Source organism: Delphinapterus leucas, chromosome 4 (genome assembly GCF_059928025.1).
Source record: "Delphinapterus leucas isolate spDelLeu-1000000601 "Yukka" chromosome 4, BTC_Dleu_Yukka2, whole genome shotgun sequence".
NCBI classification, from domain to species: Eukaryota; Metazoa; Chordata; class Mammalia; order Artiodactyla; family Monodontidae; genus Delphinapterus; species Delphinapterus leucas.
In genome coordinates, this window is record NC_143132.1 from 11,559,946 (window position 1) to 11,583,507 (window position 23,562).

General features: G+C 39.3%; 3 protein-coding genes across 9 annotated transcripts in view; 2 read left to right on the top strand and 1 right to left on the bottom strand.

Moving 5' to 3' along the window:
• The window catches only part of CRYZL1 (crystallin zeta like 1), a 34,434-nt gene extending 22,804 nt beyond the window's left edge, over window positions 1-11,630 (top strand). For 2 of the 4 annotated variants that reach the window (XM_022552919.3, XM_089910290.1), the window contains 7 exons: window positions 2,303-2,436; window positions 3,497-3,608; window positions 5,707-5,805; window positions 7,196-7,317; window positions 8,141-8,246; window positions 10,433-10,478; window positions 11,006-11,574. In XM_022552919.3, coding sequence (XP_022408627.1) covers window positions 2,303-2,436; window positions 3,497-3,608; window positions 5,707-5,805; window positions 7,196-7,317; window positions 8,141-8,246; window positions 10,433-10,478; window positions 11,006-11,105 — 719 coding nt within the window. In that variant the 3' untranslated portion in view covers window positions 11,106-11,574. Of the gene's footprint in view, window positions 1-2,302; window positions 2,437-3,496; window positions 3,609-5,706; window positions 5,806-7,195; window positions 7,318-8,140; window positions 8,247-10,432; window positions 10,479-11,005 lie in introns of all 4 variants that reach the window. The other 2 variants (XM_022552915.2, XM_022552918.3) reach the window with 2 other exon arrangements.
• A 232-nt stretch (window positions 11,631-11,862) lies between these two features.
• Window positions 11,863-22,075, top strand: DONSON (DNA replication fork stabilization factor DONSON). 3 transcript variants are annotated; one of them, XM_089910289.1, is made up of 11 exons: window positions 11,868-12,527; window positions 13,276-13,356; window positions 14,500-14,703; window positions 15,734-15,912; window positions 17,346-17,524; window positions 18,158-18,239; window positions 18,347-18,451; window positions 19,049-19,247; window positions 19,971-20,183; window positions 20,943-21,088; window positions 21,323-22,075. In XM_089910289.1, the coding sequence occupies exons 1-10, from the start codon at window positions 12,222-12,224 to the stop codon at window positions 21,078-21,080; spliced, it is 1,686 nt and encodes a 561-aa protein (XP_089766415.1). In that variant the 5' UTR covers window positions 11,868-12,221; the 3' UTR covers window positions 21,081-21,088; window positions 21,323-22,075. The 3 variants fall into 3 exon arrangements, with proteins under 3 accessions (XP_022408622.2, XP_089766415.1, XP_022408620.2); XM_022552914.3 differs by having other exon boundaries at window positions 11,863-12,527; window positions 15,776-15,912; window positions 20,943-22,075; XM_022552912.2 differs by having other exon boundaries at window positions 11,869-12,527; window positions 20,943-22,075.
• A 32-nt stretch (window positions 22,076-22,107) lies between these two features.
• The window catches only part of SON (SON DNA and RNA binding protein), a 31,174-nt gene continuing 29,719 nt past the window's right edge, over window positions 22,108-23,562 (bottom strand). The window contains exon 12 of one of the 2 annotated variants that reach the window (XM_022552911.3): window positions 22,108-23,204. In XM_022552911.3, the coding sequence (XP_022408619.3) occupies window positions 23,046-23,204 (159 nt within the window). In that variant the 3' untranslated portion in view covers window positions 22,108-23,045. Of the gene's footprint in view, window positions 23,258-23,562 lie in introns of both variants that reach the window. The other variant, XM_030760864.2, reaches the window with a different exon arrangement.

A 23,562-nucleotide genomic window follows, 5' to 3' on the forward strand; every position in this document is an offset into this window, starting at 1 on the left:
AAATTCCATATAAATAAATTTTACATAGATTGAACATGCACTGTTAGAGTAGATGGGCTTTAAAGTCAGACTTTGAAACTTGTGGCCTCAGACAGATTAATTACCCTGAACCCCATTTCATAATCAGTAAAAGTGGGAAAATAGCTATCTTGAGTTTGGTAAGGAATAAAGTACTGTGTGAGATATCCCCTGTTGTACTCTTTTAATGCCTTGCTTGTCTGTCTGAACATTTTCATCATGTGCTTGGATGCTTTGCTTCCCCACTAGATGGCACTAATTAGTTGGTAAATTCAATGCTGACTGGCCATGCTAACCCATCTGAATCTGTTGACTTAAGAGGAAAAATAGTCCTGGTAAAGACTACGGAAAGTGTTATAAACTTGATTGTAGGTAAAATGAGAAAGTATTGCCTATACTGTGAAAAAAATCACATTCAGTGTACAACATAAAAACAAAAATTAAATAAACATATTAAAGAGCAGCTTAATGGTCAGAAAACATAAAGCTAATATGGCTTAAATTACAGTATATTAGGAGTTTGCATTTTGTTCCAAGTGCAATAGAAAGCCATTGATTAATTATAAACACAGAAGTGTTAGGATGTCATTTATGTTTTTAAAAGATCATTCTGACACTTGTTTTTCAAAAACACCACTAAAGAGATTGAAAAGAGAAGCCATAAAGTTGAAAATAATTATAACACATAAACAAGCAAATGACTCATCTAGAATATATTAAGAATTTTTACAAATCAATAAGAAAAAGTCAACAATAGAAAAATTGATAGAACACTTGAACAGTCACTTCACAAAGGGAATTCCATATGGCCAACAAACACGGAAAGGTACTCAACTTCATTAGTAGTCAGGGGAAAGCAAATTATCAATAAGATCACATGTAAGAAACCATTACACATCCATATGATGGGCAAAAATATATAATACCAGGGTTGACAAGGATGTTCACAACAGCAGCTGTGGGAGAGTAAATTCATACAGCCACTTTGGAAATATAAAGTCGAAGGTAATATATCCTGGAGCTGGGATTTCCATTCCTCAGTAAATATCCTGGAGAAAACCTGTGTACCAGTGTAAGAGTAACTTTTATACAAGAGCATTCTTAGTTAAGAACGCTTAACTACCAAAAATGGGAAAAAAACACAAATGTTCCTTGACTGGAGAGTGGATAACCAATCCATTCTATGAAATTTGATGTTGCCATAAGACATCAAAAATGGAAGCACTGGGCTTCCCTGGTGGCGCAGTGGTTGAGAGTCCGCCCGCCAATGCAGGGGACATGGGTTCGTGCCCCGGTCCAGGAAGATCCCACATGCCGTGGAGCGGCTGGGCCCGTGAGCCATGGCCGCTGAGCCTGCGCGTCCGGAGCCTGTGCTCTGCAACGGGAGAGGCCACAACAGTGAGAAGCCCACATACCGAAAAAACAACAAAAAAAAAATGGAAGCACTATACTATAGCCACATGTAACAAGAAAGGATGCGTCTTAAAAAACGATGTTCAGCAAAAAAGAAAAAATGTGTATGGTACAATTGCATTTAGATAAATTTCAGAAACAGGCAAAACAAAATTATATTGTTTAGGAATGGATACTTGAGTTATTAAACTATGAAGGTGAATAAGAAAATACATTAGAATGGTGGTGACCTCTGATGTCAATTATATCTCAATTTTTTAAAAAACGTCTCTGGGGCTTCCCTGGTGGCGCAGTGGTTGAGAAGCCGCCTGCCGATGCAGGGGACACGGGTTCGTGCCCTGGTCCGGGAAGATCCCACATGCCGCGGAGCAGCTAGGCCCGTGAGCCGTGGCCGCTGAGCCTGCGCGTCCAGAGCCTGTGCTCCGCAACGGGAGAGGCCACAACAGTGAGAGGCCCGCGTACCGCAAAAAAACAAAACAAGACAAAAAAACAAACAAAAAAAAAACGTCTCTGGCCGGAGAGGCGAGGCTGTTGGCGTGAGGGCTGTGTCCTCTCTCTCAACCAGGATGGTGGTTACTTCATATTTATTCATCCAGCTGTACTTTATTTCGTGTACTTTTCTGCATACATTTTACTTTAACAATAAAACTTTTAAAAAATACACACACACACACACACACACACATTCCTATGCTGAAAGTGGAGTATGCATGGGTAAGAATGGAAGCAGAGAAACTGTAATGTGGTGAGAGATACTAGAAGTAGGCTTGGACCAGGGCCATGGTGGGAGCAGAGATGGAGGGAAACAGATCCAGGAAGCAGATCTAATGGGACTTGCTAACAGATTGTTTCCTCTTTTTCTTTGTGATAGTTCACAAACCAGAAAAAGTTACGTGGACAGAAGCTGCTGGAACCATTCGGGATGGAGTACGAGCCTATACAGCTCTGCATTATCTTTCTCATCTCTCTCCTGGAAAGTCAGTGCTGATAATGGACGGAGCAAGTGTAGGTGCTAATGGTTTTGTTAAGAAACAGACCAAAATACAAATAAACTTAGGGAACTGAGAAATGGGCCATCCGTTTGCTAATATAATTTGTTGCCTGTTAGCTTATTCACTGATACATTTACCAAACTCCCATTTTCTAAAATAAGCAGCTTTTATCAAGGAGATAAAAGTTAGCATTACTGTGTTTAGTTTCTTTTTACTTTGAATCTGCTAGTACTTTAAAAAAGCAGACAAGCCACTTTTATTCATGTCTGTTACACAAAGCCTGAAATAGCTCATAGTCTTTGAAGCCAGACCCCAGGACTCCCTGCCAATTTTGTATCATATCCCTCATACTTTACACTTATGTGATTAAGGTGTTACATTTATAGATAGATCACACAAGCTCAAAACTGTGCTAATTTAAACATATTACATACATCTTCAAAATATAGTTCAAGATACTAAAAGAGATTACATAAAATATAATCGAAAAATGTCACAAAACTTGGGGTGATTTTATAGTTTTATTTTCTAACTGGCTGTTGATGAAAATGCTTTTTCCCCTGCTTTTCATTGAAAAAAAGGCATAACTGCCTTCAGCATTGGCTTCATCCTTATGTCCTACATCAGGATAGTAGTGTTTCCCTGAACTTACTCCACAGGTCAGCAAAAGGATGGAACTTTTGAAGTTGAGGTTGCTGGACTTGCATATGTATTGATATTATATAATTAGCTTAGTACATTATGCTGGCAAGGCCCTTAATGGCCCATTTATCTCATTCCAAGGCCGTGTTCTGAATTCGGCCTCTGCCCTTGAAATTGTGTGCTGCTTGCAGTCAGACTGGCTGAGAGCCTGTGGCACACATAGCTTTTCCACCACCCCTCTTGAGGAAGAGTGTGTCAAATGTTTCCACTTCTAAACTTATCTGTATTTTTTTCTTTTTCTATCAGACAACATTTTAAAATATACTGAGGTAGCACTAAACTATTACAGTTTATTAAACGACCTATAAAATGAATTAGATACGGCCTCTGCCCTATATCTATAACACCATCGTGTATTTGTTTCCACACAGGCACTTGGAACAATAGCTATTCAGTTAGCACACCATAGAGGAGCCAAAGTGATTTCAACAGCGTGCAGCCTTGAAGACAAGCAGTGTCTTGAAAGATGTAAGCCTTCTATAGGTGGGTAATAGTACTCAACACAGACTTTAAAACATAAAATTTTGAAGAGATATCACCTTAAAAACTGCACTTGTAAAACAAACTGCAGGGCTTTCCTGGTGGCTCAGTGGTTGTGAGTCCGCCTGCCGATGCAGGGGACATGGGTTCGTGCCCCGGTCCGGGAAGATCCCACATGCCGCGGAGCAGCTAGGCCCGTGAGCCATGGCCGGTGAGCCTGCGCGTCCGGAGCCTGTGCTCCGCAACGGGAGAGGCCACAACAGTGAGAGACCTGCATACCGCAAAAAAAAAAAAAAAAAAAAAAAACAACCAACAAACTGCAAAATGCCAAATGCATGTCATTTAAAAAATGCACTTAGTATCTGTGCTAAGTCCAAGTTTACATAAGTTATAGTTTAAATTTTAATGATTTGTTTCTTAAACCTACAGTTTTCAGTGTTTTTTCTTCTTTGCCTCATTGTTACCAACTCACCCAAGTTTGAATTAGGTGAACTTTGACACGGTTGAGAAACACCTGATGCCTCTTTGGTTTTAGTCAATAAATCAATATATCTTTGCATCACTTTTCATGTTTCTCAACCTCTTTTACCCAGTGATATGCCTCTAAATTTGTCTGTTTCCTGTGATACACTAGGAAGGGAGATGAGCCACTTACACAGAAACCCAGGTCAGATATAGTTTAGGATAAATAGGACATGGTAGAGGCTGGGGAACTCTTGAAAAGATTGAACGTATACGAATAGTGATGAATATGGAAAGGAGAAAGAAAATAGAGATTGAAAAAGAAGAGAAGAAAGATAGGAATGGAATTTTACAGACTGGAGTTAACTGAATTAATGTTGAAGTTTAACAGATGAAGAGAAAAGAAGATGAGCAGAGTGTAAGTGAGGGGCAGGCAGGAAGGAAAGTAAGGTTCATTGAGTGTTAATATGGATGATAGTTCCTTAAATCCTTAACAACCCAGTGTCAACTAACTGGGAAACAGCATCTCAGAATTTAGCTTGTCCAAGGATGTACCACTAGATGTACCACTAGGCCTGGAATGGAATTTGAACCCAAGCCTGCCTAATAGTAAAGCCTGTGTTATTTCCATAGTTATGTTATGCTTCTGGCAGAGACAACCAAGAAATGGAAGGAAGGTTAAAACAGGGGCTGGAGAAAGGAGGAAAATAAGAAAAGAAAGGAAGAAGAGAGATTGAAAATGGAAGGGGGTGGGTAGCATGAATAGTATTGTTGAAGGGAGCGGTTTCCTCTTGGTTAACCCTGCCCTTCTGAGGTGCTTCAGCCCCCTTTCCCTCGAGTCCCCCCACCCTCACCTCCATCCCCCGAGACTTCAGTCACTACTGGACAACACCTCCAATCTGAGAATCTCTGAGAGGAATTCTCTTTGCTGAGAAGGTGTTAAAAGATACAAAAATGAAATATAAACATGTGTCTTCGTTTCCCAATTCAAATTGAGATTTTTTTTTTAGTTCTCTCACTGGCTTGTTGTATTAACACATTAAAGCAATCAGTTAAAATTAGTTTAATTTTTACTAACCCTGCTTCAAATAATCCTGGGTTTTTTTTCCACCTTCGGGATTTTTTTTTGTTTTGGAGGGCAAAGTCGGGAGATGCGGGTGTGGGCTGGGATCTCTATGACTGAGAAAGGTTAAAATGGCCTCTAACAGAGAAGTACCAAATCACATAAATATATCTTTGTACTTTTTAGCTCTAAACTCTAATAAATCTGAACATACTTAAGAAATTGCTTAATCTTTCAGTCCACATCTTCATATATATATACCTCTGTGGTTTAGAGATTCTCAGTTCTGGCAAAATATCCTTTAGCTGTAAAGAACAATCCTCTGTGTCAACAAACCAACGTTGGGACACATTATCCGCAAAATGCTCATATTTTTATTTTATTGAATATACCAGTTCCTTCATTTAAATTGATCCTTAGCAATACTGGTTAGATGAGAAAAAGTATAATTTGATTCAGTAATTCCTTCAACGATTTAATTCATTTCAGAGAAGAAATATTTATTTGCTTTTCTTTCTCTTCTTCTCTGAGTTGTGTTGATCACACACAGATTGCCTGACTTCCTGTCCTTTACAGCCCGAGTGATCGATGTGTCCAATGGGAAAGCCCAGGTTGCTGAAAGCTGTTTAGAAGAAACAGGTGGCCTTGGAGTAGATATTGTCCTAGATGCTGGAGGTGGGTACTTTACTAAATCAGTAGTCTCTGTAGTTTTTTTATTGTGATGGGTGAATTCCTGGAAAAAAATATATAACCAGGAAATAATTATTTATATATTATTAAATTGATGTGTAGGGTTTTTTTTTATTTTTGAACTTTTCTATTTAAATTGGCGCTTCTTCATTTTATTCCCATGGTAAGCACTGTCTGGAAGAGAGAACATGCTTGCCTTTTAAAGTGTAGGCATTGGACTTTAAGTATCTCTACAAGAAATCTGCAGACGTGATCTCCTCAGTGGTTCCTAGATTAGTTCAGGTCTCAGCCAGTTGCTTAATTAGTCAGTTCTGCTATGTATGGCTGCCCTCTATTGGATGGTAGACTTCTGCAGTCCTTGTTTGGAAAGTGCACAGAATTTTGTTGCATTTTCACCTTGCTTGAACTTCTGTAGTTTAACCAATATCTACTTAACACCTAATCTTTACACTCTTAGGTAGTGCCATCACACCTAAAGAACAGGTTTCACAAGCCTGCAAAGGGATTCTGTTTATACTTCGTTAGAATTTATCTTCTATCCTAAGAATCGTAATGAATACAGCTATGACCATATGTATTCCTTTTTAGCCAGTATTTTCAAGATTCGAAATTAACTCAGAAAAATCTTTCAGTGGAAGTGAATGTATACTTCATTAACTTTTCAAATGGACATTTCAATAATTATGTCAAAATATGACTGTCTTTTTTTGTTTGTTTGTTTGGCTACATTGGGTCTTTGTTGCTGCACGCGGCTTTTTCTAGTTACAGCAAGCCGGGGCTACTCTTGATTGCAGTGCGCGGGCTTCTCATTGTGGTGGCTTCTCTTGTTATGGAACACGGTCTCTAAGCGCGCGGGCTTCGGTAGTTGTGGCACGCGGGCTCTAGAGCGCAGGCTCAGTAGTTGTGGCGCACAGACTTAGTTCTTCCGCGGAATGTTGGATCTTCCCGGACCAGGGCTCAAACCTGTGTCCCCTGAATTGTCAGGTGGATTCTTAACCACTGCGCCACCAGGGAAGTCCCAGTATGACTGTCTTGAATCTGAGTTCCTTACTCAGAAGTCAACTTTTCCCAAAGTATTACGCTATCAATGTTATGATTGAAACTATCAGACTTAGTTATGTGCTATGTTATCTTGCCTGATTTTCAAATTAAAATAGACTTTTTATCTTTAGTTATATCACTTATAATTAAATCTAAAGTGTATGACCAGTTTTAATGCAAAAAATATATTTTAAGTGTCTGAATACAAAATGCTTCCTTGTTACTACATTAAAAAGTAAAGAGAACTAGTTTGAAGAATAAATTTTTATCAGATTACTATAAAATACATTTTCTCTCTCTCTCCCTCTCTCTCTTTAAACAATTTCTTTGTAAGTGAGATTATATAGTAAAGATGATGAACCAGCTGTAAAATTACAACTACTACCACATAAACATGATATCATCACCCTTCTTGGTGTTGGAGGCCACTGGGTAACGACAGAAGAAAACCTGCAGGTATTATCAGAAACAATAAAGCATTACTGATACACCAAAAGGATGCAATTAACAAAGAATAATGCTTAAGTCTTTTAGCAAGATGTGGCTAAATTTGTATAAATTCTGAATTATATCCTATTTTTAAAGAAATGTAGCTTTATTTGTTTTAACTTTTAGCTGTTGGCCAAATGTTGAAATATAGTGCTTAGCAGAGGAGTTCATTTAACTTTTATTTAGTGGTTTGGAAGTAGTGACATGAATTTTTTAATAGTGTTTCAAATAAGATTTTTTTCCTTAGTAACAAACATTCTTGTTGACATATACTTAAAATATTTCTATATAAAATTATGACAATTTCCTAATTCAAATTAGAATTTACTATATATGTGTGTGTGTGTGTGTATGTGTGTGTATACACATTGTCTTCCAAAGTTACATTTCTCAACAAAATTCAATTCAAGTATTTTTATCATGGTTGATATGCAAATACCATAATTCTCATGTACCAATCTTCACCAGTTTTCCAACTTCCTCATGAAGATGACTGGTGAGTAGCAACGAGAAATATCTCTCTCTCACACACCCCCGCACACATATACCTACTACCGCTTCATCACCTCTAGATTGGCCTTGCATTTGACCTTGCTGTTTCATCATTTTGGACAATACATTAGAAAAGAAAACATTATAGTATACATATTATTATTAAAGTTTGTGTGCTGATTATTTGTGATTTGGGTATTATTTAATTTGTGTAAAAGCTTTTCTGGCTGAAGATACCAATCATTCTTCTGCTATTAAACTCACAGTAACTGATCATTCTTTGTGCATTCTATCCAAGCTGGATCCTCCAGATAGCCACTGCCTTTTCCTCAAGGGAGCGACGGTGGCTTTCCTTAATGATGAAGTTTGGAATTTGTCAAATGTACAACAGGGAAAATATCTTTATATCCTTTTTTTCTACTGACTTGAGTTTCTGGCTTGAAATTTACCTTGTATTCTCATCATTAAGTTCTTTAATAATAATAATAATAATTAATAATAATAGCAACTAACTTTCATTGAACATGCCAAACAATGTTCCCAGTGCTTTATAGGTATTAATTTATTTAAATATTAAAACAGCCCTGTGAAAGTTAAGTACTACATTATCCCTGTGTCACAGGTAAAGAAACTGAAGGATAGAAAGGTTAGTACATGCCTAAGGATGTAGCTAGCAAGTGGCAGGACAGGAATCACACCCAGGCAGTCTTGCTCGTTTCTGAATGAGAAACTATAGAATACATGGAAGAGTTTGCTTCGTTTTTAACCTGGCATTATGGAAATTACAGATCACTTTGACAGGCTGCATCTTTACTCCTATGGTGGTGCCATTGCGTTAAACATTTCAGAATAGTTATCAAAGTTAAGAGTTTGTGGGGTGTTTTTTTTGTTTTTTGGGGAGTTTTTTTTGGCTGCGCAGCTTGTGGGATCTTGGTTCCACGAGCAGGAATTGAACCTGCCTCCCCTGCATTGGAAGGGCAGAGTCTTAACCACTGGACCACCAAGGAAGTCCCATGTGGGGTGTTTTTAAGAATATCAACACTAGGAAATCTTCATCAAATGAACATGGGTTTGATTTTTTTAAATGAAAGTGATTCAGTAACAAATCTAGTGAATGAAATCGATCATTCCATTTTGGTAAAAGTAATGAAAAGTTTTCTTGAGAATATGAGAGCAGTTCCAAAAGAAAGGTCCAGACCTCTTTAGAGCAGGGTCAACTTAAGAATAAACGTTTTATTTCTAAGACGCCTGTTTTAAAGGCAGCTGTACGTGGTAAAAACTTTAATATATTGGATAAAAAATAAGTTCTCATTACTTAATAGAATATAATTGTGCGTGAAGAAAGAGACTTGCACAACCGTATGTTTGTCTCACTGAATATCATTCTTTATTTTTATTAAATGTGCATTGTTACAAACACGTGACGTGTACAAAGGCCAGCCTCCTCTAAGAGCAATGGCAGACTTAATAGAGCTTTCAAATAGTTGAATAATATTTAATTAGTATACTGCATATGTTGAGTTTTAAAGAGTACACATTTCAAAACCAGAACGTCCCCTTAATGTAGTGAATGTATGTGTTTAATGTATTTCTGATTAAATATTTTCATATTAAATTTGGAAAATAAACTTAATTTTTAACTTTCTAAAAGAATTCTTTAAATTTCAACTTTAAATAATGACACATTCAATAACATTGTAATTATCAAGAATACCATGGGATGTTAATGACAGAGACCATGTATTAAAAGTAACATAAGTTAGTATGTTTTGAATCTTTCATGTCAGAAGGTGGCCTGGCTGCTATGCCTGCGTTACTTAATAACTTAAATCTCTCACCTGCTCCCCTTTCTCCCCACCATGAGATTTTAACCTGTTTGACAAATCCATGGGCCATACTGAAACGTGCCATGTTCATATGAAATGTTAAATTTCCTGGATCAGACTTCAGTCCTCACTCGTGCACACCCCCTCAGCTGCATCACACGAGCCAGTTGCTGCTTGTGATTTAACATAGCAGTCTCCTTCCAGTTGTGTGACTATATGCCATAAATAATTCTCCTGTCCTAGCAGTTATATAGACTCTCAGTTCTAATATTATAATTTCAAGTAAATGACTAGAGTTTTAAATTTTACCCTGCTTTTTAATTCTCTTAGTGGCATATATTACACACACAGATTATTAACTTTCCTGCATATGTATTTATTAGCTGGTTTAATAAATAAATGTGCACCCAAAGTAAGAGAGATAAGTGCTAAAATTGTTTTTTAACTAAAAATAACGTAAGTGGCGCTAAAATGAAACCCTGACCCCATTCTGTTACCATCCATTTGGGATAACACTAGTCATTACTTATGACAGGCATTAGGCTTCTTTCATGTCTTGTCCTTAGAAGTTTAGGCTCTATAATAGTCACCGTCTCTCTCAAATCAGTTCCCCCATTTTCCTGTTTTAAAGGTAAACATGACAGCTTACAGAATTTCTATTAAAAAAAAAAAATAGGTGACCTGCCTAGTACCTTCTGCTTATCAAATGGCTTTATTTACTCCTCTCTCCTTTACGTTGCCACCTTAACAGTCTTTCCAGCTACGTATCTTAAAAGATGTGATGGAGAAGTTATCAACTGGTGTTTTTAGGTATGCTAAATGACCAAATTATTGTTCTTGCTTATTTTTCTATTCTCCAGGAGATAAAATGGGCATTCCCATTTTTGTTTCCGCTTTCTCAGTACACCTCTTGCCTCCATATTTTATTATTTTGCTTAGATAAATAGCTGCTCTTTAGTATTTCTCGAAGTGTATATACACCAGTATGCATTCCCTAAGATAGACGTGGTTCGTTAGTTTTTCTTACTCCATTCCATACTGTACCTCACCCTTTGCTTATCCTCATCACCCCTCCCAAAGCAACTTGAAATAACCTACAGGTTGACAAGAAGAAAAGTACAATTTTTTTTTCAGCTGGATCTGTTTATCAAAAAAGAGAGAATGCATAAAATAGGTATTTTCCCCCCTTCAAAATTTAACTGCTTTTAACAGTGGAAATATTAATGGACAAATTTGATTTAAAGTAATAGAGTTGAACTATAGCAACTTTAAACTACTATGCTATGTGCTCTATTCGTCTTTAACTAGACATTTCTAATAATTTCATTCTTCCTCAGACCTCAGTTGGATGAACCCATTCCACTATACGAGGCAAAAGTTACCATGGAAGTTGTTCAGAAAAATCAAGGAAGAAAGAAGCAAGTTGTTCAATTTTAATTTTGTTCTTTCTCAGACCTCAGTTGGATGAACCTATTCCAGTATTGAAGCCAGAGTTTCCTTGCCAATTGCTCAGAAAAGTCAAGGAAGATAAAAGCAAATTTTTATGTTTTTAAGCACGTTTTCCTGCTGAGACACGATGCTCAGAGTTATCTGAAGTTATTTGAAAAGTATTTGGAAACATCGTACAGACGGGTCAAGACAATTCTAAAATTTAACATCTAAAGGGAATATTCTGAAAGCCTTTTAAATTATTGTTCCTATATATTTGCCTCTTATAAAATTCTTCACATGAAGAAGACTGCTTTCAGCAGAAGCCACGCTACTCTGATAAAGCTGTTGGAGTCTTGCTATGTCAAAATAACATTACTTTTGTTATCAACTCCATTCTCAACCCCTTCCTTCTTTAACATCCTTTGCTGTCGTAATTTAATACTTTGAATATATTTTCAAGTCTCAAAGGATCTAGCTCATTGAAAGCTAAATTTTTTTTTCAAATATTCATTCACTCCAGGGTTTCCTCAGGATCGAACGGGAGCATCACGGTAACTCGTCCGTGACCACTGCAGTGTTTGCGTGGAAGGCTGCAGTGCCGATGCTTGGGAAGCGGGGCGGGAGACTGCGCTTGCGTAGCCGGCGTGCTGATTTCCTGTTGGGGCTCTCTGTTTTGGGGGAAGGGGAAGGAGGCCCAGGCTTCCCTCTCCAGCTCTGGACGTCGCCGCTGCGCTCTGGAAGCTTATCGAAGGGGCAGCTCAAGTGTGACGTTTCGTTTTCATCCTGGCGCCGTGCCTGGGGCTCATCACACCCTGCTGCGGATTTGAACAGCGCTCATCTATTCCGGTGCGCAGGACTGCGTGCTTCCCAGCACCTAGCACCCGGCGACCCGACTACAGCTGAGGACCCAACCAGACCGCCAACGCGGCGTCCGGCGAGGCCCAAGGCCCCCCCGTGCCCTCGGCCTCAGAGGAACACAGCCGGGGGCGGGGTCTCGCGAGCGCCGTACGGCACACGCGCCGAGAGACGCCGCGGGGGCGGGGCTACGTCGGGGCGGGGCCGCGGCGCGCGGGAAGCGCCAGCGGTTGCTGAGGGTCGGGTCCTCGGCCTCCGAGGCGCGTGATGGCACTGTCGGTGCCCGGCTACTCGCCCAGTTTCAAAAGGCCGCCAGAGACATTGCGGCTCCGACGGAAAAGGGGCCGGAGCCTTGGGGCCGCCTCCCCGACCGAGGAGCGGCCCGAGCCGGCGACCCGCCGCGCCGTCCTGACGGCCGGGCTGCCCCTCCGCCCTTTCCCGGCAGCGGGCAGAGGCGGCGGCGGCCCGGCCGCGTCCCGAAGGAACCCCTTCGCCCGCCTGGACAACCGGCCGCGGGCCGCCGCCGAGCCTCCCAGCGTGCCGTCCCGCGGCCAGCAGGAGGCGCCGGGCCCGGTGAGTGTCTTCGTGCCTGGGAGCCGAGGGGCTCTCGTAGTTCGTGGGTCGATTCGGCTGTGAAGTAGAGATGGCGGGTTCTCGCGTTCCAGGAGTGAAATGGGCGCGAAGCCGAAGCCGCCCGCGGCCTCAGGGGGCCCCGAGCCCTGGGGGTGGCTGCCCTGCGAGGTCGGGGCGGCGTGAAGTGCGCTTCGCAAGCTGCCGCGGGACTTGCGGGGCCTTCCCGTCCTGAGGAGTGGACCCCGCCGCCCCGCCCGGCGCGCGGCGGGGGAGTTTGGGCTGCAGCCGTCTGGTGGGGGGTTGGAGATGAGTGGGAAGAGAGCTCCGAGTAATCCTGGCACTACTCCTGGAAGGCCACCGTTTGATGGGAAGGTTACAGGACCCTCTTTCCTGCGTGATTCAGTGCCTGCCTTCTCACGCGCTCAAAATTATTCTGGGGTTGGGGGAATGTTGGGTATTGATGGGGTCAGAATTTACTAGTATTTGTCTTACTCCACAACCTTTTGGATCTTTTGAACTGAGATTATTGATTACTGAGTTTTTAGTTGCGCAAATCACCTGCCCTTTTCTTGGTCCATTTTGATAGTAAGGTTCAGGCACAAAACAAGTGAAATCCTCTGTTACACTGATTTGCGCTCACGTGAATTCCTGCACTTGCTGAGAAACTTGTATGCCAGGTGAAGGTCTACATGTTTAAAGCGAACTCCAGCATCATTTATAATTTAAAAGGACCATTTTTTAACCTCAGTTTTTAGATTCTAATCAAGAAAATGATTTGCTCTGGGAAGAGAAGATTCCTGAAAGAACAGCCGTTACTGAATTACCCCAGGTAATACTTTTTAAATGTCATTAGAGTGTATATTCTTATAACATAAGCGTATACTTCTCAGAAGTGTTTTACCTGGAAAATAGTTTCACAGAGAGCCCCAAGTGATCATCTCTACCAGGGTTGAAAAGATGGCAGGCATCAGCCTTGGTAAAGGACTTTTATGTTGTGGTAATGTTTATAATGGCACCAGTGCCAAAGCAGGCATAGATGTGGGTTTTCTTTCTGCCCCCAACAGTTTTCACGCTCTTCTGTAGGTAGTGACAACTCCAGCTCATCACTCAGAGCCAGTGCCTCCAGGCTCAGCTGCTTTTTGAACTTAATCCTTCACTGCATCTTCAAACCAAATCCCCAAATGAGTTCCACGGGTTGTGGTATATCACTGAACCTCCCTACCACCACCATACACACAGAAACGCTTCTTGATTCCATTCCTCAGCTGCTTCTTTCGTGATAGTTTAACAAATGCATAGATTGTCCTAATGGGAGCAGGCTAGAAGAGTTCCCAAGACCCAGTCTCCCTTCCTTGCAAATAAATGGCCTTCGGGTCTCTTGGAAAGAGTTCCCTCTTCCCCGTTATTTTTTAATAATGTCATCTAGAAGAATTATTGTAACGTGGAGAATACTGACTTGACAGCAAAACAGTTCGGGAGGAATTTTTGAGGTCGGCAAATGCTTCTTAAATATGGCCTCTAAGAACCCAACCTAAGTTACCTGCAAGAGCAACTTAGACCTGGTTCCAGAGTTTTAGAGGCTTAAAAAGTGCTTTTTAAAAAATACTTGGAAGATTTCTGCTTTGATAGCAGTATCAATAGTAGATGTTTTTAAATCATGATCGTGAAAATAGTACGTCTCTTGTACCTAAACTATATAGAACTATAATAAACTAAAAAGTGAAACCTGCCCTTCCACCAGCCTCAACAAGAAATTCCCACTTTCCAGAGATAACATCACTGTTAACGGTTTAGTGTGGCTCTTTCCAGACTCTTTCACAGTGTGTAGTATATGTTCAGTGTTACTTATTGTACCGTTCATAACATTTTGAAATTTCAGTGGTCATGAGTATGTTAGTTGATGAATTCTATAAATTGAAGGGTTTTTTTCCTTGGTACTCTACTAATTTTTGTGTTCTTTGTTTTCTGAAAGACTCCTCATGTATCATTCTCCGAATCTGATATTCCATCCTCAGAAAGTACTGAGTTACCTGTGGACTGGAGTATTAAAACTCGACTCCTTTTCGCCTCTTCTCAACCCTTTACCTGGGCAGATCATTTGAAAGCACAGGAAGAGGCTCAAGGTGTCATCCAGCATTGTAGGGCAACAGAAGTTACTTTGCCTCAAAGTATACAGGTAATTCTGTAAGAAAATAGCTATGCTTAAAAGTAACAAATTAAGTGTAAAATGTACTTCTCTGCAAAATATCAGAGATATTTCCTTCCATTAAGTTTTTCTTTTGACATTTAAAGACACAGAGACTTGGGAAATTTTTTGTTTCTCAAATGCTGCTTTCATACTGCTTTTTAAATCAGATTTAGTAACTGCCTGTTAAATTTATAGACCTGTCCTGAGAATTAGTCACTGCTGCAGGCAGGAATTGTTTGAACTACACTATCCTTTTCTAAGGCCTTTTGAGAAAGAAAATATAAGGAAATGAAAAGCAGTTGAGGAGTAGGATTGCAAAGACAGATTGGTTATTTTACTGGTTTTCTCACATAATGTATACTGTATTTTTTAAATGCACTAATTCTTACCACCTGGGTGATGGTCTGTTGTAAATTTACAAGAGTTAATGAGTGCTAGAAAGGTTTTAGAGAGAAATGTAATTGCATTACTTTCAAGCAGCTCATCAACTCAAACTAGGTTAAAAGATTACCTGAAAGAGGCCTTGGTACATCTTTTTTGATAAATAGATCCATATGATTTGTGATTGGGATTATCGGTTTTTATTGGCTACTTTTGAAACAGTTGCTATGAGGGGAGGGGGTTGAATATAGTGTTACACATACACACGCACACACACACACACATCCACCCACCCACCCACCCCCGCCGCAGCCGCCACCCCCTCCCACCACCACCACCACCTGCCCTGGTGATAAAGAGTGATAGTCACTGTTCTCAAGGATGGTAGAGACAGGCGAATATTCCCATCTGCGTCTAAGCATCCCTTCTGGTATGTGGTTTAACAGACTGTAATGGCTGGGAAGGAAGGTTTTCCCAAACAATAATAAACTACATTTTAGCCCCTGTAACAGTTATTAACACTTTCTTACAGGAAGCAGTAAAGATCCTAAGTGTTTGGTATATTCAGTGTCTTTTTAATTAAATTCTGTATTTCTACTGGGGCAAGAACTGTCGAATTATCATCTTTGTATTTTAGGATCCCAAACTCTCCACTGAGCTCCGTTGTGCCTTCCAGCAGAGCCTTATCTATTGGCTCCACCCTGCCTTGTCGTGGCTACCATTGTTCCCTCGTATTGGAGCTGACAGAAAAATGGCTGGAAAGACAAACCCTTGGTCAAATGATGAAACCCTGCAACACATTTTAATGAGTGACTGGTAAGATTAGTAAAAATTTGTGCAACCCATTTTAGCAGTATTTTCTCCTTATTTTATTTATGATGTGGAGATGAGCAGTAGTAGATGGATTTCTGTGTCCTTCTGAATTATTTTATTTAAACTGTAATAACTAACATTTAAATTGTTTACTTTTGGGGAATTCCCTGGCAGTCAAGTGGTTGGGACTTGGCGCTTTCACTGCTGTGGCCCAGGTTCAATCCTGGTCAGGGAACTAAGATCCCACATGCTGCGTGGTGCAGCCAAAAAGAAAAAAAATGTTAATTGTTTACTTTTTTTAGCTCTTATTCACTCTTTTTTTTAATTTTAATTTTTTTTTGACCACACTGCACAGCTTGTGGGATCTTAGTTCCCTGACCAAAGGGATCGAACCCATGCTCCCTGCAGTGGAAGCGCAGAGTACTAACCACCAGACGGGGAGGGAATTCCCAGCTCTTGTTCACTCTTTACGTAGTTGTGGAATATATATATAAGTGTTTGATAAATATATAGAGACCTAATTCTTTTAACGTTATTATACTTTTTGCCAGTAGCTGCTTCCCTTCTCATCAGTGGAAGCTACTTATTAAAAGTCAGCAACCAGGGCTTCCCTGGGGGTGCAGTGGTTGAGAGTCCGCCTGCCGATGCAGGGGACACGGGTTCGTGCCCCGGTCCGGGAAGATCCCACATGCCACGGAGCGGCTGGGCCCGTGAGCCATGGCCGCTGAGCCTGCGCGTCCGGAGCCTGTGCTCTGCAATGGGAGAGGCCCGCATACCGCAAAAAAAAAAAAAAAAAAAAAAAAAGCTTTAAAAAAGTCAGCAACCAGGGCTTCCCTGGTAGCGAAGTGGTTAAGAATCCGCCTGCCAATGCAGGGGACACGGGTTCGAGCCCTGGTCCGGGACGATCCCACATGCCGCGGAGCAACTAAGCCGGCGGGCCGCAACTACTGAAGCCCGTGTGCCGCAGCTACCGAAGCCCGCACACCTAGTGCCCCCGTGCTCCGCAACAAGAGAAGCCACTGCAATGAGAAGCCCACGCACCGCAACAAAGAGTAGCCCCCCGCTTGCTGCAACCAGAGAAAAGCCCGTGCGCAGCAACAAAGACCCAACACAGCCAAAAATAAATAAAATAAAATAAATTTATTTAAAAAACAAAAGTCAGCAACCAGTTATCAATTAAATTTTGTTTAAAGAAAAAATGGCTAGTGTTTAAATGGTAAACACTGTTCGTTAAAGTATTTAGAAGTCATCAGTGAGTCCTGTGACCAATTTCAGTCCTTTAAAAAGCCAAGTTCTATGTCATGGCAAAAATTCAGACCATTATCTGTAATATTTGTGTTTTAAATCAGGTGAGTATCAAATTAAATTATACAAAAAAAATTTTAGATGTTGAGTTAGTTTTAACAATGCCTAAAGAAAAATGTTTTTCTTCATAGGTGTGTGAGCTTTACTTCTCTGTATAATCTGCTGAAGACAAAACTTTGCCCCTATTTCTACGTTTGTACCTATCAGTTTACTATCCTGTTCCGTGCAGCGGGATTAGCAGGAGATGATGTAATCACGGCTCTCATGTCTCCTACAACTAGAGGTATAAGAGAAGCTATGAAAAACGAAGGTAAAACTATAGGTTTAAAGTGAGAATACCACACTATATAGTAAACACTCCTTAAAAGCTAAAATTTGAACTGTCTTTTAGCAGTTGAATTATCTTCTACCAGTTTTATCTAATTGTTTTAAGAATTATTTTATTCATTTTTTGATTTTTTTTCCAGCGTTTAATTAAGCTGTCCATTATACATAGCTTTAAGTTGTGTTCCCTTCTCTGATCTCTAAACATATATCAAGCTGGAATGTCCCAATCTGAATATACTCCTATAGAAATTCTTTTATAGTACAAATTATCTACCCCCTTTTGATAACATGATCTTTAAAGAGGGTCACCTCATTAGTGGGTCATGAAATCTATTCAGTGGACTCATTCAGCACCTTATAAAAAAATGAAATAGAGTAGTATATACCTGATGAAAGAGTACCACATGTAGTGAGACTATGTATTGTCCTGAACCATTTGTTTCAAGGAGATATGTGTGTTGTGAGCTGCCGTCAAGAAAGCATGAAAAGTACTGCTTTAATACATCAGGAGTAAAAACTCATTTTCAAATATACTCTCTACAAGTCAGGCACGCCTGTTTAATTCCTTCAGATTATATTAAAGAAAACATAGTTACATTTTTCTTTTCTCATGTAGGTATTGAATTTTCTTTGCCTTTAATAAAAGAAAGTGGCCATGAGAAGAGGAAAGAGTCTGGAACAAGCTTGGAACATGGGGAGTATGTGATTAAAATAACCTTTTACATCATCTGGTGACTTATGGATTCAGTGTAGAGGAAATAGCTTTAGGAAATGGGAACCCTGACTGACTATAGCAATTTCCTAGGGAGCAAGCAGTCAGCGATGAGGATGAAGAAGAAAGTTTTTCCTGGCTGGAAGAGATGGGTGTGCAAGATAAAATTAAAAAACCAGATGTACTTTCTATCAAGCTGTATCCTTTCAGTTGCTGTTAACTAGAATTTATTTTCATTGAATTAAGTTAGCAATGTAATTTTTTTTTTTTTTTTTGGCCGTGCCACACAGCATGCAGGATCTTAGTTCCCCGACCAGCTGCCCCCTGAAGTGGAAGCGCAGATTCCTAACCACTGGACCGCCGGGGAATTCCCTTGAGCAATGTAATACTGACTGACAGTTTTATTTAACTATAATCTTAAACTATCTTTAAGATATTAAAACTGATACTCCATCATGACATTAAAAACCCCTAAGTACCAAAAAGCCATGAACAATTATTAAACTTTTTTAAGTGAAAATATTCTATTTTGGTTAAGTTTGTGAGGGAACTGGAACGTATTTTTGACTAGAGAAGAAATCAGTTTTTGTTAGGTATCAATTTCTAGCTAATTCAGATGGTCAAAAAAATCATTTTGATCATTCAGATGCCTTATAATTGCAGTGAAGAGGATTAGCAAGAGCATTTCCAGTTTGGAGTGGGGGAAGAGGGTTCCAGGTGATTCAGGATTAAGATAACTGCTGTTCCTTTTGGTATGGGATTTGCCTTTGCAGTTTCCTTGATTGTCATGTCCAGGCGTAAAGAGATACACGAAGTACAAATGGATCACAGACCCGAGTCTGTTGTGTTGGTGAAGGGAACAAATACCTTTACATTGCTAAATTTTTTGATCAACTGTAAGAGTTTAATTGCTACCTCAGGTCCCCAGGCAGGACTTCCACCAACCCTCTTATCACCTATAGCTTTCCGAGGCGCCACAATGCAAATGCTTAAGGTAATAAAAAAAAAAAAAAGAAATTCTACACTGATCCTCATAACCTAGCTTTTAAAGACATACTTTTCCTTTTTTGATAGGATAAATTCTTGGTATTTTAGTAACTCCTGACATTTTTACATGGTGCATATTTTCTTTTTCTTTCCTCCCAGTAAAAAAATTCCTTGATATAAAGTTATTATCAAAGGAATTATATGAAAAGTTATATTTGAATTATTGCCATAAGGAAAAGTTGCTTTCTTAAAGTTTGTCTTTCATAACCAGTGAAAGAATAGAGCCAAGAATGTTATGTTAAATTATAGGTGGTCTCAAAAACTGGATAATGGATAAGTGAAAAGAATAACTATATATCCATATTGTTGAAGAATTACACATGTAATTTTCATGTGTGTTACATATGCTGAAGGTAATAGCAACAGAATCTAATTTTTATTTTCCTAATATTATGCATTGAAAGTGCATTAATCAGAAAGGATACCATATTAAAGTTACATTCTCTAGAATACTTAAATTGACAGCCTCATAATTTGGAGGAGAGGATGCTGGAAACAGAATTACTGAGCATTTTTTACTCATGTAACATTCTTTTGATGTCTTATGAACTACTTTTGTTCCTTAACTGTTAAAGAGAGGAATACCCAAATGAGAAGTTATTGATCACATTTTTAGTTAGGGACAAAAGCTTGAGAGATGACCATAATTTTCTTTAAATTATTTTTGAAGGCGCGAAGTGTAAACGTGAAGACACAAGCTCCTTCTGGATACAGAGATCAATTTAGTTTGGAGATTACAGGTCCTGTCATGCCTCATTCTCTACATTCAATGACTATGCTACTCAGATCTTCACAGAGTGGGTCATTTTCTGCAGGACTGTATACACATGAGCCAACTGCTGTATTTAATATCTGCCCACCAAAGGATAAAGTACTGGATAAGGTAAGTAGACAGCTGGTAAACACATTTAGTTGCAGTTTTCTCAAACTAAATGGATGAAGTCAGTCATTTATGATGAGCCAAACTGGTGTTTCAAGTTATTAAACTGTACTGCTTAATATTATCAATTACAATTACTAAGAGGGAAGGGATAATGACTATAAAGTTTTTTTGTGTGTGAGGTAAATTTTATGAATTCAGGCTGTTGCATTCAACACTGACTAAAGAACTTCCCAAACAAAAGGCAAGTTTTCATTGTCCTCTCAGATCCAGAACCTAACAGTGCCTGCTTGCTTACTGTGGGGGCGGGGGTAAATAAATAATTATGGGTTTTTATTTAGCCGCATAGGCCTTTTTTTCTATAAAACTTTTTCTTAGATTCGCAGAGGGATGAGCTGCTTGTTTCATGTGATCCAGCAGTTTCTAGATATGTATCCACACTTTAATAAAATTGAAGTGGCTGCTTTACAACATATCTGCCTTTAATTTTGGACATATAGCTTTTTACTTAGAGGTAATGAGACCTTTAAAACTATTTTCATCCGTTTGCCAGACTTATAAAAATAACCAAAATTATTATTTTTGGGTGCTGTCATTATGCAGAAATTCTTAGGATGAGCTTCTATTGATAATGATAACAATGAATTTGCCCTTACTGAATAAGGCGTCTATTTGTCAAAGAGCCCATGGTAATTTTAAAAACTCATCAGTGTTCAAGGACTCTGACAGTGCTTTTACTGACTTGCATACCATTTTCCACAGGAGGCTGTTCATGAGGAGCTTGCCAACTGTGGATTGCACCCTAAAACTCTGGACCACCTTAGTCAAACACCGATACTGGGGAAATCATCTTTACGGCATGTGGCAATGAGTGACTACATTTATAATTGGAGATCCTGAACACCAAAGTAAGCCTAAACGGAATCTTTGAGGAAAAAAGCCTTCTAGCAAGGAAATTCAAGATACTTGTATCTTTGGCTTTAAAGTTCACTTTGGAAGTTTAAAGGAATATAGCTTTAAAAATACTCAAATGTTTACAAACATTAACCTTTTACAATACTTTTATTACATGCGCTAAGCAGTAAATAGGATTAAGGTTTCAAAATCAACATTTGTTTTTACTCTTTTGATTAAATATTCAGATATGAAGATAAACTTTTTAAAAACTTCAAAAACCGGGCTTCCTTGGTGGCGCAGTGGTTGAGAGTCCATCTGCCGATGCAGGGGACACGGGTTCGTGCCCCGGTCTGGGAGGATCCCACATGCCGCGGAGCGGCTGGACCCGTGGGCCGTGGCCGCTGAGCCTGCCCGTCCGGAGCCTGTGCTCCGCAACGGGAGAGGCCACAACAGTGAGGGGCCCGCGTACCACAAAAAAAAAAAAAAAAAAAAAACTTCAAAAACCTTGAATGAAAATTCTAGATCCATTAACCTAATTAATAAATTGGGTAGAAAACTGAGTGTTTCCTTGCAAATGGAAGTTGAGGCTTAGTATCAATTATCTCATGCCATTGTGACTAACAGCATCAGGGAAAACTATCTAACAATTTCCTTAGGATTACTAGCAAGTTCTAGTTATAAAGGTAGAAAACAGATGTAGACAGTATCTACTGAGCTGATTGTTGACGCTTCCACCTTAGTTGTTTTCCCACCTGTTTACAATTCCTCTATTCTCAATACATATTACTTGTTTTAATGCATGTTAACTCAGATAAGGGTATTTTGTATTCCATATAGAATAGGGTTAAGAGTTGTAAAGTATGCTCAGCTGTCATGACAAAGTAGTATTTAATATGTTCTTGTAGGTATTTGTGTATGTGTGTGTATATATATATATATAATTCAAATTTTCTTAAATAAAAGTGCTTAGAAATCAAAAGCATTGGGTAAAGAAGTAACAGTAGTGAAGAAGTATGTGTTCACTTTGTAATCCAGAAAATAAACCACCACATTTATTCCAGAGAAGTTTATATTTGGGCCTTAAGCTTTTGAAAATAAAGTTTAGAGACATAGCATATGAATACCACTGTAATACACATGAAATATTCTATCAGACCCTAAAAATTAACATAAACTTAAACTTTCTCATAGTCAACAAAATAGTGGCTGGGAGCCGATTTTATTAGATAAGTTGGTTACAGCATTTTAATTATCATTTTACGTCTATCTAGGTGTAGCTGAAATTCAAAATGCACATCAAAGTAAAACTATATCACAACTCAATGCCATACTAAATGTACTTGGCCTCTGCAGTAAAATTCTAGTCAGACTTCATTTTAACTCCCTTCTCATTCATGGCCCAAGTGGCTTTTGACAGAAACGCAGGACTTAGTGCTGACCATCACACAACATACCACTTTCTTTTTTTTATAACCTCTACAAAATTTAAAGGGGATACAGAGGCGTTAGCCCTGTGGAACAGATCTTGCTTGATTACCTCAATAACACTGGCCCAGTATCTGTCCAGCAGAACCCATTGTGAACTAGTACAAGGTGCACAGCCCTTCACTGACTACAGGCAAGTGTTACAGCAGCCTAGCCATAAGTAAGGGGAGTTGACATCATAGTACAAAATACAGTATAAAAGCGTTATTTAACATTCCACACTGAAGATTACGGATGCCTTCAAACAATCGTTTGGATGTTAGCCACTTAAACAAATACATCACTAAGGTAAACAATATAAACATACCAAAACCTTGTATGGTTAAATACAATTTCCATGGTACAAAAATCAAAGCCTGGAGATGTTTGTACAGATTGCTTTTTACACAATGTCTTAAATTGCCAAATATTTACAACATTAAAGAGGAAATACATTTTGATGCAGAGTAAAATTATCTGAAATGATTAATATAAAACCTCAATCTATCTACGTGAGGCACTCCTGAAGCAAGTGGCATTAGCCATGAGGTCCTTTGGTACAAGGCCCATTGCTTGAAGAACCACAGTAGCTGCTGTGGCTTTAGCATGCTTCTTATTAGGGCTGGCAAAGCTGGGCTGGTAAGCGCTTCCATTTATCAATACCTATTCAAGAAAAACATACAATTGGGCTGGTAAGGGCTTCCATTTCTCAATACCTATTCAAGAAAAACATACAATAAGAACAGCATCAAACTTTAATATCTATTAGCTTTGTAATTTTTTCACTAAATGCTAGAAAGATAATTTACAAAAATATAAAACCCATACCATGTAAGTCAAATAAATCTCAACCCTAAAAGAAGCAAATCATTTGGGAAAAGGGACTTGACTGCAAATTAAGAGCAGGTCTCCAAATTGAAGCGCGGGGGGCGGGGGCGGGGGGGGGCACAGCGGGAGGGAAGCCTGATAAAAACAATTAGTTCCCCACATTCCACTAGAAAAGGTCAACAAATTGTTCACC